Source organism: Ptychodera flava, chromosome 6, assembly GCF_041260155.1.
Source record: "Ptychodera flava strain L36383 chromosome 6, AS_Pfla_20210202, whole genome shotgun sequence".
Taxonomy (NCBI): Eukaryota; Metazoa; Hemichordata; class Enteropneusta; family Ptychoderidae; genus Ptychodera; species Ptychodera flava.
Genome location: NC_091933.1, coordinates 15,132,060 through 15,148,264, shown reverse-complemented (window position 1 = coordinate 15,148,264; position 16,205 = coordinate 15,132,060). Strand labels below are relative to the sequence as shown.

General features: G+C 38.8%; 1 protein-coding gene across 1 annotated transcript; it reads left to right on the top strand.

Annotated features, from left to right (window-relative positions):
- Nucleotides 1-988: 988 nt before the first annotated feature.
- LOC139134211 (integumentary mucin A.1-like) lies at nucleotides 989-9,880 on the top strand. The gene is made up of 2 exons (XM_070701124.1): nucleotides 989-1,285; nucleotides 9,620-9,880. The coding sequence occupies exons 1-2, from the start codon at nucleotides 989-991 to the stop codon at nucleotides 9,878-9,880; spliced, it is 558 nt and encodes a 185-aa protein (XP_070557225.1).
- Nucleotides 9,881-16,205: the final 6,325 nt, after the last annotated feature.

Sequence of the window (16,205 nt, the reverse complement as noted above, 5' to 3'; positions counted from 1 at the left end):
TGCGTCACAATACTCCCATGGCAGGCCACGATTTATCGTAGTGATCGTTAACTTTCATTCCCTTCTAGCTGTTGCCATTTGATAAATAATCGGGATGTTGGCCTGTATTCTCAGCTTCAAGAAGCTGCCCATCAAAAAGTACAAGTCGCTGAAATCACACACCCAACGCTTCAGAGTAAATATTAATTACAACGTCGACAGACAAATAAAATACTGACAAGCATTGAACCGTTGGCAAGATTATTAAAGGCAAAACGGACGCCACCTTTGTTCGCATTCAAGCGAAATCAGAACATTAAAACTACTCAGTATTTGCGTACAAACGCATGCGCAGATGATTTTCTCGTCAGCAAAGATAACCAGGCAGACATGCTCAGTATCTCAATGTGATACACTCTGTAATCAATTGATTTTTTACTCGTCCAAATTCGATAAACGTCGCCGCAAAAGCGTTCATCCAAAGCGCACTTTGTCCGTGTCAATAAGTTTCTTGATATTCGCCAGGGCGCCAACGGAAACGTAGAAAGGTAAGGTAAGTGTATTGCGTGTTTTGTTTTTTGTTTTGTTTTTTTTTCATTTTAAATGTATTGTTGTTTTTGGACTGACAAATTAGAGAAACGGATCGATTTATGATGTGTTTATTTTAGTTTTTAAAATTGTTTGGCCAGTATTCCGTGCATAGTAACGTATAACCCTTCAACACTGTTCACAGCATAAGAGGAGAGATTTTCACAAGCTGTTTATGCATTACCTAAACTGCAAAAATAAAATCAGCAATCACAGTGCGTTGTCATATAACATGCGACAGGTTATATCCATCCTGCATGCATTTAGCCAGTATTCAGATGACCCGATTCATTGTTACATCGTGTGGGGGGAAACGCGCGAAAGTGACACCGGTAATATTTTATGTTTGAAATTGATTTAGTGGAAATTGATAGATGCCGTTTAAGAGATAGCGTAGGAGCACGCATAAGGCAGAGTATTTATGTCGGTGATAAAAGCAGATCAAATTACAAAGGCTAACTCTTTAAATATTGGCGGCCCTCCAGTTAGTGCTGCTTTGAAGACGGAGGTTTTGAACATCTTGAGACGATCGATCGGCGGACCGGCACCATTTACCTGCTGGGGTCTCACAGTCACGGCCACTTCGGATCACTTCTCAAGCAACAAAGAAATCCGCCTTGCTCCGTCCACTCAGTCTCTTCAGTCGGTAGACTTCGCCGTACCGTTCATGACGTTAACAGAGTACTCTGTGGACGGAGAGAACAACATACCAAGCTTTGTACGTACCGATGAAAAATTACATTGACATGAATAATAAAGAATTAGAGAGTAGATCATTAAACAGTAATTGCCAAGCTCGTCATGATAAGAGTTCAGCATTAATTTACTGATCTAGATCTGACAACTTGGAATTTCACAGACCTGTACCTTTGGTAGGGTGGAGACGTTGAACTTGTAAAGTTCACGTAAAATGAATGCTAATTTCCCGGATAAATGATAAACTGAGATTACCCCATTTATTTACCTTCCCTGAATTATTAATTCCCGCTACCTGAACTTTTTAGGGACAGTGGTAAGTTCAAAGGGTTATATAAGGAGGGCATGTTTCACTTGGAAGCGTGCATTTGTGACTCCCTAAAGCGACCCCTTCGCTGGGCACGTTGAAAGTCAGGTTCGGAGTAATTTCATTGCTTTGTTCGAGTCATAGAGCGGCTGATATAAAACAGATTGTTCACTCGCTTTGTAAATACATCAACGATGTATAGATAGACTATAAGCGGCGTATGCTGTTCGAGAGAAATCCACTCGGCGATCACGACTTCGTCATTATCCACCCAGCGCACGAAATGACAATGTTGTCATAGCAATATGGACAGAGATGTATTCTTAGTTGCATTGATATATTCACGATACTTTTGGTTAAAGATTGCGTCTCGCCTTTTTAAATTTCTTTGCTTTTTTTTCTTCTCATGATGCTGTGGAGATCTAAAGTTATAAGAACAACTAAAACCCCCTGTTTCACGACTCGATCCCAGTTTTTTTTAAAAAGGAGAATGAAATAAAAATGTAGCACGCCAACATGTCGATTTCAATGTAGAGATAAGAGTGCACAGAGATGCCTGTGGCTGTTTTCTTTGTGCCCACTACCCTATCACAAAGATATGATAATCTATTCAGGCGTATCGCCAGTTCTTTAAAGTATAACGCAGATGGAAATCGAGGCTATCGGAAGTGTTTTATCGCACGAGCCTTTCAAATTTGTGAAAAAAATTACACGTCTGTACTCTGTAAAGGGCACAACATTCAAGTTTGTAATTTATCCTTATTCATTGTTCCAAATCACTCCCAGCGAGTAGGAAAAAATGAAATGAAGACTACCTTTTCTTTTAAAACACCTCTTTAGATTCAAATTCAATATATCCTTGACTTAAGCACGTACTGTATTTTTTAAAGTTCCCTTCTAACCTGGTGCCGCCTTTGCCCAAGTCGAAAATGTTATTTACATGAATGTGCGTTACATCGCGCACTACTCTGAAGAGAGTCTGACTTTTAACGAGGTTCAATATAACTCAATTGATGGCTCTTACTTGATCTGTCGTCAAACTTATCAATATAAGAATATATCTATCGAGATAAGCAATGTGTGTATTCACATTTATAGTATTCATAATTATCAGAACCTACTACTAGTTAATTTGATAAATGAGTTTAAGATAATTAAACGTAAGACTAATAAGTGTAATGGAGATATTTTGATACCTTATTTTTCGAACAATTCTTATATGGAATCGTAAGAACCATAAGTATTGATTAAGTGTTTGACATTATACACCGGTGACATTGAGTCACGATATAAATTAAAACTTCTCCTTCACGAAATATTTTGTCTCATTTTGTATTTCGTGTTAAAACTGTGGATTAAACAGTTAGGCCAGTCCTCCGAGTGCAATCTGTACGGGTTTCATAGGAACACTTTGAGTCAAGATTTTCGAAATCATTCACCACGTTTTAAGCAATTCATGGTACACACTTACAGTTCAGTTTACGTACTTTCAGTTTCCTGTATTTGAATAGCGGACTAGTGATTTCCAATTCTTCCTGAGTGACACGCATTTGTAAGTTGATGTACAGCTTCCGTCCTTGCTTCATGTCATACTGACCCATCTCTTGGTATGTCTATAGACTTTTCCAAAGCATTCGACGCTGTGAACTACGACATTTCGTTATCTACATTGGAACATTTGGGTGGTAGAAGGTTACCTTTGTCGTGAAAAGCTACCTGAAATCAAGAAGCAAGTTTGTCAGCATTAACAATATTAAATCGCAGAAGCAGGAAACAAAGTGTGGTGTTCCTCAGGGCTCGATAATTTGGCGCCCTATACTATTTTTAAATTCAAATTAATGGCATACAAAAACTATTCTGCCTTTTGCAACGTTAGGCTTTATGCCGATAATTCTAATCTATTCCGTTCTATCCACGACAGTCCAAATATCATTCCTCTTGCTGATGTAAATTCAGTATTTCAAAAAATTGTAAATTGGTGTAATTGTAACAAATTGATTATCAATGCTGCTAAGACAGTTTATGGTGTGATCGGGGGCAAGAAATATCTAAGGAAAATCGAAGGTTCGTTTTATTTGAAGGATATTGCTGTAAATGAAGTTGTTTGTACTTCAATCTTTTGTTTGGGTCACAATAGACAACCTATTGTGTTGGAAACAGCATGTTTTTATTTGAAAAAAAGCCGCGAATTACTGGTATATTTTATGATTTTAGATTAATGATCCGTCAAACAATTATAGTTATGCGGTATATAGTGGTATATAACACCCATATTTCACCTCATATCTCCTATGGTTTAGAGGTATGGGGTATAAAGTTCAAACAATATCTTTTAGATATCTTTGTCATTCAAAAAGAATGGTCATATTATAGCAGTAGTGAGAGTCCCCTTACCTAAAAACTTTAAATTCTTGATATGCATAAACAATTCAAGCTTCAGGTCACCATTTTGGTTTATGATGTTCTTCACGATAAACTTCACTGTTTTTAAAATAATACTTTTCCTTAATTGATCATGCTCGATCTCACGATAAGAATGCTCAGTGGTGGTTTTCATTGTAATGTATTCCTTCGCCCTCGATTTATAGAATGACAATTATCGAGTAGATGAATTGTTAGTATAAACGTGTTTGGTTTCTTCTCATTTATTTTAATATATCAATATATCATACACCTGTGATATTTTTTAAATTCCTCTGTTTTCAATGACAGTTTTCTCGCGTGTCGCCGACATTTGGAGTTTACAAGTGTCCAGTCTCCCTACACCCCCACCACCCGCGAGGGAGAGCAACCTTGACTGTCGTGACTGAAGTTGACAGCTCTGATGTATGAGATTATTCCATGGGTTTCAAGAAGTGTAGAACGCTAGAAGAAAGAGAGCAATATTCAATATATGAAATTGATTAGGTTTTAGGAGCATAAGGAAATGGTTAGAAAATTCTGATAACTTCAACACTTCTGTTGTCTTCAAACAAGGTTTCTAAACAACTTAAGGTCAAGGCGAGGAACGCGGAGAAAATACCGGAGAACTCATGTTACACTGACCTGCCTACTCCCCTTATCTAAAAACACAGATCGTAGATACGAGAACAGGAACACAAAGACAGAAAACACAAGGAAAATGGCTTGGGAGTTGAACTGTCGGCATTATCATCGCAGTGGGAGTCAGCGGCGTACTCACACAATCCCCGAGGCAGATATCGGATTAATACGTGCGTAAGCTGAAACATTAGCTTTGTCGGAGGTCATAGAAAGATAGAACGAGAGTTCTGCCAGTGTTGTATAAACTCTCACATGTACTGACATTGTGTTCATACTCGATAGCAGATCTTCAAAATAATTAGTGTCATTAGCTAAATTTCAATTAATCTGAAGAAAACAACAGAATTAATGTTCGCTTGTGTTCAAAATGTAAATACCGGTAAATGTAGTCATTTTGCCTATATGTCTGTCTGTATATATACTCTTTATATACTTTTATACTGTATACATAATATATATATATATATATATATATATATATATATATATATATATATATATACATGTATACACACACACACATATATGTGTGTACATATCTGTGCATGTACTGACGTACACGATCATGGACGGATGGATGGATAGATGGGTGTATTGATGGTGGATGGATGAGTGGATAGATGGATGGATGAATGAATTGATGGATGGATGTATGGATGGATGGATGGATGGATGGATGGATGGATGGACGGATGGATGGACGGATGGATTAATGGATGAATGAATGGATGGTCGGATTGATAGAAGACTTGATGATTCATTAAGGCTGTGGAGACGGGTCTATTGTCTGTAAGACATTCGCATTATCCTTCCGGTTAGTTTCCTATCTGTTATAAACATATATTTTGGGTTACTCTACCCGAGCCACTATCATAGAAATCCGAAATAGCCTCAGAGTAAATTGCTTTCAAGAAACCTATCTTGCACGTATTTCTTCGGAGATACTGTCGTGTAAAAGATGTGAAGTTCGTGAAGTCTTCCAGTGAGGTCACGGCCTAAATGTCATTAGTAGCTGTATGCAAGTAGGACACGTGCACAATACAGTGAACTGTACACAATTTGAAATACCTGTCTGTAAGATATGGACTAAAACAGTTTTTGAATCATTTCATAAAGAATTGATTGATTTGAACACAATGATTTCAACTTGAGAAAAACTAGGTTTTGATGTATAAATTCAATTCCTTCAATTCTATTCGATGTTTGGAAGGTGAAAATTGCCAAACGGAAAAATAAAGAAGAGAAGTTTTAGATTCCAACACGTAATGAGGGGGCTGTAGAGAGATTTAGAATTCTCCCGACAGAATGCGAACAATATTTCCAGGTTTTTTAAGGTGTGAGAAATGCCTTGGGCCGACTCTCTGGAAAGGAGATGTCAGGCCAATTAGGAAATGAAAACCAGGCCTAGAAATCGTGAAAAAACACACACCAAATACGCTACCGCATAAACTCGCGTAAATACCGCTGCGAAAACGGAACCAGTTCAAATATTTGCCGATTGGCTGCAGACTAAGGAAGACGAACAGCTGTCCAGACCCAGTAATGATCATCGCAGAAGGGGTTGTTTGACCACAGAAATATCACCTTTGTGATAACGATTTTGTTGTCGAGCTAGCAGAAACATCGTGGTGCATGTCGGAGGATGAGTGAAAAAGCTTGTCTACAGAGAATTTTATTTCTGATTGTAGTTGATTTTAGCGCGACGAGGATCGCTGCAAGACAAAAGTGAAGCGTCAGCGATCGTTAATATTGTTCAGATGAAACGTAAAAGTTTAAAACTAATGACTACCACTCAAGATTACTGAGTAAGTACCATATTATGCATTTCAAATGAAAAGCAAGGCTATGGGTATAGATTTCAGGTCACAAACTTGTTCGAAAATGTTTCTATCTGTGCATACGAAACGCAACCTTCTATCACACAAATTCTACGTCACTAAGCTCCTTAATCGTTTTCTAAAACATAAAATATTGATGTATATAATATACAGTATAAAAATATGTATGTATGTATGTATGTATGTATGTATGTATGTATGTCTTCATTACGTGTTGATATATCAGCATATACATTTCTAAGTGTGTTATTATGTATGTAGACATATGTGTAAGTATGAATACTAGTACATCTAGATAGAAATGCTGTTCACCAGATAATGTTCAATTTGCATAATCTCTTTTGACAAACTTTCACTGTATTTCCTGCTCAGCGATACGATATGAAAAGAGCTTATAGAAATCAGATTTGAAATTAGATACGTATTCTTCTTTCTAACACTTTTGCAATCTTCACACTCAAACTCTGTGCATCTTATGAGACCGCGGGCTCTATAACTTTACAAATATGTATCTTGCTGTCAAAGGGGCGATTTGAATGCGACAGTCCTGATTTCCTCGTAACATCACAAAGATAGTTTATGAAACTTGACTATTATGTGATATGCGACTTTTCTCAGTAATGATTACTGCAAATTAGGCAATCATATTTGGTGAACGTGTCGAACGCAAGCTAGATGGCTTTAGAGCATTAAGTGGGGACGAAAATTGTTGCTTCTAGGAATTACCTGCTACAATTTTCAAGAAGCCGACCCTTAATCTTCCCGCTTATTAAAAAAGCGAAATCTTGCTAATTTCGACTATTCTTTGTTGAAATTTTACATTTTTCCTTGGGAAGAAGACTTTCTAAAAAAAGTATTATATAATACATCCCCTCTCTGTGTCTACTTTTTTCTCTACAAGCTATCGCGTTGGGAACACACTATCTATTATAGGCCTGAAACGCTGGCCTATGACTTCATCATGCTGAGAAAATAATTGAGGAATGCAAAGAATAACCTGATCACCGATTTAACATTAATGTTGAAGGGATGAATATGCCTCGAGGACAGAAAAGTATTCGTCAGGCTCACTCCTCGAAATAATACAGTCTCTTTTTGCGTAGTTTCGGAGCAATTTTAAATGCCCGACGGATCTACGCTCAGAAACTGTAGGTGCGCATGCGGGTAATTTTTTTTTCTTGGAAAGGAGGTGTTTTGATTAGTCAGTTTAATAGATCTGTGATATAAAAAAATGTCATTTTCCCTAGATCGTTCAGCGAATGAATGGAAAATACCCCAAGCCTCCGAAAATTATCTGATATGATTGCGATAATGTCCAGATTTTGAAAAGTGCAGCATTTTACTCTCTGATCTCCCAATAAGTTGTCGAGGATGGATCTATTCTTACCAGTAATGGGTCATTTTTGAATTTTTTAGAACGAGCGATCTTGAAAGTGCAACTGCCACATATTAGTGTCACCCCTTTTTATTCACTAAAAGTTGGCAGCAATATGTTTTGACTAAGCATAGAGGGTATTAGAGGATATCTCGGATTCATCGGTCATAAACCCATTTATGTCTAAGTCATATGTTGCTTGCAAGCTAGCTGTGACTTAGAAATCCCCCGTGGAGTCAAGCATAATGCCATATCTCTGTACATATACGATATGCCCTAAATATAACGAACCTTTCGCTTTCTTAAAACTTTTGCGCAGATAATTATCCGCTTTACGAAATATTGCGAAAAGCTTCGTGACGTTTCTGGCAGACGAATCAGTGATCTTATAGTTCCATGGAGACGCCGATTTGGTTTCTTTGTTGCAATTCTCAAGTTTTACCAGTAACCAGATACATGCGGTGCGAATTATGAAGATGCTGCGTACACACAATTTAACATGGCCATAGACTTGTAGATTTTACCACCTACCCTATATATTTTACTGCCAAATCTTGTCGATATGTCGTGCGAAACGCAGGGATATCTGTATTTATCTCTAAAGTAAATACCGAAGTTAAGAAAATTCTGGTCTAAAATTCGCCCGCTGTTGAATACATGACCACACGATAGCTTGCCATTTGAAATAAACTTCATCAGTTTCCTCCTCGTCACGCCAAATTGGTATCCTCCACGCTATCAGATTTTCCGCCTAAACAGCAGGCCACTCGGAGTCTTCAGAGTCGGTCTTATCACTGAGTGACAAAGCAACACAAACCTTTAAACGAAAGATTACTCAGTTAGACATCACATAATTTCATTGGATAAAGGTTTCTGTCGTTTGTGATATGGGATGCACACTGTGCATTTTGCTAATGCTGTAATAGATTCGGGTACTGACTGATTTATTCTCGGCGCGGATACTCACTCTCGCCGAATTGGTTAAAAAATGTACAAACGTCTACATTCGACAAAGCTTTTCTTAATCTACTTTAAATAAAAAAATGACGATAATTTCAACACAGCTACAATAGTCCTATTAGAGACAAGTCTCTCTAAGGGACTTTAAGTTTTGGGATATTTCGATCAAAAATAGAAAAAAATATCTTGTTTTTCATTGGTGACTGTTTCGATGGTTAAATTGTGGTCTTGAACAAGGTCCCATTTTTCAAAACTTCAGTCAAAACAGGTTTTCAATTAGAATACAAATTAGTGGGTAATCGTGGTCCATCTGAACAAAATATAGCATCGAAGTTTCCTAACTCCCATCTCCAATCCCATCTGAAAATTTTACCTTAAGCTATATTTGGATCAGAAAGACTAAGTGGCAACAATTATCACTTCCGCGTTCAACCGTTTCTTTATGGTTTCGCAACGAACGTTGCTTTTCCAAAACTTGCTATGAACATTGGTGAGACTTCAAAAGAAATTGCGAAGGATATTTGAGTTATGAAGCAAATACAAATTTCCCTTATCCTGGAGAAAGGTTCGGGTTTAAGACAAAGTGATAATTCCTCGTGTGCCACAGTCTGTTCATATTATACAAATATTGTACATGTATTCTTTTATTTCGAATATCACAATTTCAAGAAAAGTCCTGATAAAAACTAAAAACCGCTTGCCTTGAGAGGATTTATTTTAAATTTTGCGTCACATAAGGAGGAATAGGTGTAAACTAAATCTCTACCAACTGTATCAAATTGGTACAAGGATAATCCCCATGATAAAGTCTTTGTGTCTCCGTGTTTAAATCAGACAACCACCTTTTCCCTACTGACTCTTGGTTTCAACACCACCACCACTACCACCCCCACCACTACTTCCACCACTACCACCACCACCGTCAATATTACCACCACCACCACCACCACCACCACCACCCCACCACCACCACCACCAACAACAACAACAACAACACTTCCACCACCAACACTACCACCAACCCCAACAACACCACTACTTCCACCACCACTACCACCAACAACAACAACACTACCACCACCACCACCACCATAACCACCACCACTCCACAACCATCACTACCACCACCAATACCACCACCACCATCACAACCACTACCATCACTGTCGTCGACATCATTATCGTCACTATTCTGGCTGGTCAAAAATTAACACAATGAATATTCGAAAATGTGTATCGCTTTTGCTTATTCCAGCTTAATTAGTTGAATTTATGATTAAAAGAAAAATTTTCATTTGAGATTTTCGTCATATCCTTGTTTGAAAACAGACAACATGAGTCTGACTCGACTCGGCACACACTGATCGACGTTTAACAGTTGATTGGATACCAGTAACTCTGTAACTCTAACCCCAGGTTATCGAACCCCACTATATGTAGTTGCAGACGGCAAAACAATTAAACGAATGGAATTGAACAGTCATATACGATTCTCACAGGCCGAGATTAATGGAAAGTGCTGGTTATCAAATTACACCCAGGGCTGAACGGTCATCCTTCACAGTAAATACACAAAAATATAATGAGAGAAAGTTACTCTTGCGTAACTTCGGAGATCGAATCTCGTGGGCCGATATAACCTTAATCATGTATGCATGCATGCATCTACCCTCCATCCTTCCATCCATCGATTCATTCATTCTGTCAGTCAGTCCTCCAACTGAAGAGTTTGTGCGCCGCCGCTATCGAGGTATACAGGGCACTCGGTAGGTCTCATGCCATATGTGTGAGGGAAGGCAGGTGATTTTGTAGCATTATTCCCTGAACCTACGTTCCAACTTGCCGAACCCCGTCTTTCCATGGGATTAGGGAACAGATTGGTGATTAGCAGGAGTCACTGATAACAGCTACAACAGCTCTTTCTAGAAATAATTTCTTATCATTCTATTTTGACTTTAAATAAGCCTCGGAATTGCGAGAAGATAATTGGATTACGGACACCGGGAAGATATGCGTGAAAGATTTGAAAAACTAAGCGTTCCTTCTAAGTCCCTGGTAATAGATATACTCCGCAGATGACCCAATTCGTTCATGAAGGCTTGCCATGTCTGAATAAATATTCACCAGACTACACCCGTTTGCCGCCGTGTCCTTCTGGGTTTCCAAAATCAATTGAAAAAGATACTTCCTGCGCAGCAATATGTACAGAGAAAAACCTTAAAATTTCTCAATCTCTGTCATATTTTGTCGATCAAACACGATAAAAACACATTTTCTTTAATCATTTCTTGGAATTCTGTCAGAGGCGTCACCATGACAACCGATACACTGTGTTCTCATTTGCTATAAGCTGAGGTGTAGATTCCAATAACGCGGGAAACATCTCTGTTTCTGCATCAGACTAGGAATAGATACAATTCCAATCTCTGAAATAACTCTTCTATTAAGTCTCCAATGCTGTTGGTTCCGCTCAAAGGCAAGTAATTCCTGCTTCTTTTAAACCGCATTTGGAAAACGAAGTGCAAGGTTGCACACAGCTCAGCGAACGCTATTGCCCAAAGTCTATAGTTGAACAATAATGACATTCGCTCATTAACATGCACGTCACTCCTGACGTAAGCAGAATCGTGAATTAATCTGCAGTTCATGTTGCATGAATTAAGACCCAGCAAAGTCTGTGTATCTCAAGGAAACCAGGCGACCATTTCCTGCTACTGTATAGATACCAATTATCTCAATCTCTTGCAAAGGCACATTTAGAACTTGAGAACACCGACTCTCTGGGATTATTATGCGTCTCGTATGCAAAGTATTTTTTCAAGATGGGGTCGGTTTCATTCTCTTGACACGAATATTTTTCATATTGATTGGCTCTTAATGGAACAAGAGTGACCTCATTGGTGAAAGTGTCTACTCAAAACTTGGAGTTAATATTCGAAACGATAGTGGAATGAGAAACAAGGAAACCTTTCAACATGACATGTTTTAATGGACTCAATCAATGTATTGCACGTCGTGATATTTTAGTACAAAAATTAAATGTGGGCCAACCTTCCCCGAGTGGTACATATACCTCATTCGGGCAGCTTATCATATCAGTTAAGTACGTATCTTTAACTCCACTGAAACAGAACTATAGCCATGGACTTCTTTTAAAGGGTACTTAGTCGAAACGTTGCCTCTGGTGGTTCATAATATGGATAAGCCCATGGCAACAGAACCCAGAACGCGTCATTGTCAAATTACCCAGGATTATAAGCGCCATCGCAATCTTAATAAGTCGGAACAGTTGTCATCATTTTCCCCTAATATAACCGATTAGAATCCTTTAGGTCTCCCGCCGTGCATGACGTTTCTGAACTGAGACGACGTTTTCTAAGTTGAAAGAAATATTACTGCACACTGTCAAGTGGATTTTTTTTCGGACTGTGCAGCTAATGGCTTCTTTCCCCTTTCGGGCGAATATATTAATGGATGTTTTAAATGATAGAACTCGACAAAACCAGGTTAATTGTAACTGTTGTTCTTAGGATCTCGTCATTCTGGATACCCCCACAGCCCAAAATATATATTGAATAATCCCAAACAGTTGTATTCCGGGCGAAACCGATGGGGTTAGATGTTTCATTGTCGAAGCAGTACGTGATGCTGTGAGATCGGAAGTCTGCGCAAGATCTGGCAGGACTGATCAGACATCCCTTGGTATTCATCGAAGTTAACACAAGTTGGATTACGTTAGCTACCTAAAATTCTAAGAAAGCTATCCGTTCCTTACAGGCAAATCTTTTCAGTGACACCGAAAGATCACCCCTCTGCAGTGCACCCGATGTAGTGATGAATGTTGTTGGAACGCATCTTCATAACATCGGTCTTAACATTAATCGCAACTGCAGTCTTTCATCGTCTCCGAAAGTGCACGTTAGTTAGAGTGCGCATGCTCAGTTTTGCATCTGAATTACAAATGTACTAGTTGTCATCCGAGGTTTTTGAGTCTACCTCCAACGTTGGCATTGAGTCCATCACACTATTCCATATCATGCTAATTTTTAGTCGATACAGATGTGAGTCCAAAAGATTTATTAGCAGCTATCACTTCATCCTGGTTTTATTTTTGTATTTAGGTTTTATCTGTAATGGCAAAGGTAAAGGTGTAAGAGTTCGATTCTTTATTGTTCTTGGGCCTCAGCCCAAGTACATTTGTTTTCATTCCGTGGGAAAAAACTCTGTAAGGTATAACCATTTCTGGCTGAGACCAGGGAGGGCAAAATGTCTTGGCTTCATCTTTCTTGGCATAATAAATGGCGTAATGATGCTAACTTAATGGAAGTGCTGCTCTCAGCCAGTCATGAATAAGTGAGATGTGAATATAAATGCTTCTCTATCTGAGTTTTTGCCACAAAATCTTCTGAATGTAATCAAAATGTGCATCGAAATGCAACAATTAATGCACCCTCCGTTTCCTAAGCGATGGCACGACCCTTGCTACACCCACTGGACGAGCCAAAGTGGGAGGGGTAATTTCAGTTTGGTCGAACAGGAGGGCTCGAGACCAGAATTTAACATTTAAACTTGAAACATGTTTAATCACTGACAAGATGTGGACTAGTGTTAATCAAACTGAAAGTTTGAAAAGGAAAGGTTTTATATCCCGGACACAATGAAAAACATTACGACTGGAAACTGTACCCCCAGTTGAGAATAGTAATGCCCACAGCGATGGAGAACACTTATCCTTGAGCTGAGGAAAACCAGACCATCATTTCGAAATAGAGCTGCAGATTCGAGAAGCTCGTTCAAAATAGCTAGGTACACCCCATAAAGGGGTGGTTTCGAGTTTTGAGGGCAAATTTCGCCTCCTTCATATAGAAATCGTACGTTTGTTTTTCCAGGAGAACACACCATTTGACACAAAATTTGCATGTAAAGGGGTCGCCAGTAAGTACGTGGTCAAATCTGGCATAAGAAACAATATGAAATGTTGGGTAAAGCCAGTCCAAAATAAACTGATTTGAACTTTTGTGTTTTGTAATTTATACCACTGCAGTAACATTACCTTTTTTTGACAACATCACACAATGTAATACGTTTTGAAACTGAATACTCCGACGTATTCTGTGTCTCCTTTGCTAAAAAATACGGTATGCCGATTACCATGTAAGGAGATGATGACGTCAAGACAGATTTGTAGTGCGTTTGGTCCTGGATGGTGCACGAAGTTTTGTCGAGGTAGCTTGTGTATTTGTTTCCTAAATGGGAGAGATTAGGGTCGATCTAAACGAAGGCCGAAGAATGTTATGATACTCTAAGCGAGCTGAACTCTAACGCGAATGGTTGGATAATTTGGAGGATGTCTAGAACCGGGGTCTAGAATGATCTCGTCTCATTAAGATTATTTGGCGGTCAGTATTGAATTTCAACTGCGTCACAAGTTTGCGAAATGAGTATTCCGTCGAACGGTCAACGAACGATGTTTTAGAAATCTGGAGACATGGCACATCGCATTTTTATTTTAGTATTTTATATTTTACAAAAGATTTAAGAAGCAATGATTTTGTCGAAAATTCTGAAAAAAATATAGGAAGATTTGATCGCGAACACATTTTCACTTGGGGTCAACTAGCCCTGCGTACGATGCTGTGTGTTCCGCTACAGCTAATCGCCCCGCTCACCACAGCCCTGCAAAGACCCGTACGTAGGGTCGGTGACTTCAAATCCATTTTGGGACTTCACGTAAAAAGCCAAATTACTGCCGAAATTCAGCGTTCTTGGGCCCAAGTCGTATCCCAGCCTACCTCAGCTACTCGATCGCTTCCAAAAATGACAGTCTTTTATTCACTTCTCGTAAATAACCGTCGATGTCGGCAACTCTCTCGCTAGCCCTGCGTACGATGCTGTGTGTTAGCTGTAGCACATAGCATCGTACGCAGGGCTAGGCTAGGGGTCAACCGGATGCGCTATTTTGCGGGTTGCGGGTTGCGGGCATGAAAAAATGTGTGTTTTTTGATATCATTTTCGCCCTTCTCACACTTCAGATTAGTTCAACCGCCGATAAAAGCACAATTTTCGAAATCGTTTTCAACGCCGTTTCAAATAATTTTATTGTGGTGAACACGATTATAGTCCTAGGAAACTTTTCAAAGTCACGCTGGATCAAATGCTTGAAGGGGGCATACCGGCATGGAGCGACTATCATACTGCAGGTGCAAGTCATACGTTCATGATATTAGGAGATAAATTATTGAGAGCTGCAGAACACAAACTCATCCAAAAATATTCCTATTAGATCGATTCCTGAAAATAAGGCAACGCACCGGCGTGTTTTCCCATTGAAATTCTCGCGTAAAATGTTAGCAGAATGTCGTTCTCTGAGGTCGCGACCTCGCTTGAACCGAAACGGCAAAGTAAACTAAGTCCTTTGTTGTACGTCTTTTCTTTTTAAAGATTTCATGAAAAATACACGGCATTTACAATACACATCACTTCTACGCTTTTTTAAGTCAAATCTTTCCTTATGCATTGCATTTAACTAGGCATTGTTTAATTTTCTGTATGAGTTGCCCTGGAACCGAATTGTGAATGGATGCATTACAAAGAATTTACTTCCTATGGCCTGATACTAGAAATGTAACAATTTTCATTCCGCGATAAGTGGCGACATTTCCGAGGCGCGATTTTTTTTTTTGTCAGTCTGGTATTACGTATATTTCTCACTCACATCCATGGCAAGAAAGAAAAGTGATTCAGATCCCTAATTATTTGTAATGGCCAGGCAGCTCGGAATAAATAAATTGGTCCTCGGAATCGCCGCTTTTAGTTTAGCAGATTTTGATTTTTTTCAGAAACATAACGTATTTTCACCCATTTGGTTTGGTCTGTTATAGCATCTTTAGTCCAAAAAATCAAGTTTACAGCATTGATGTTTTCAACAGCCTTCAAATATACAGTATTACGTTAAAATACACCATATAGTAGTGTTTCATCTTGACCTGATGGTGAAATATGGACTTCGCAGGAAAAGGGATACTGTACGATAGACCTGATCATCATTATTTATAATAGACACATTCTAAAGGTTTTATTTCTTATATACTAAATGCCATATTACATATATTAGAAATCTAGCCATAATTCTAAAAACCCGCAGCCCGTAGCCCGCAACCCGCACTTTAGCAGATACCGGGGTCAACATGGGGTCGCAGCCATGTTGCCTCAAAACTTATTTCTGTCTGCACTCAAAACTCAAAAATGTCGGATATGAACCTGAAAAATCGATGCAATTTCGTCAAAATTCGGCGAAATTTCAGCCTATAGACAAAATTTCATCTAGGTAAGGTAAATTTACTAAAATTTGATCGACAAATAATCCTGAGCTTGAACGTGACAGCTCGCCTTCTCCGGGAAGTCAAGCATCCAGCTGCCC

Bases quoted from the DNA above. Each gene is read 5' to 3' on its own strand.
- LOC139134211 (XM_070701124.1), top strand. From the start codon at position 989: ATGTCGGTGATAAAAGCAGATCAAATTACAAAGGCTAACTCTTTAAAT. The intron at 1,286-9,619 runs GTACGTACCGAT...TGTTTAAATCAG, and splicing joins AGAACAACATACCAAGCTTT to ACAACCACCTTTTCCCTACT.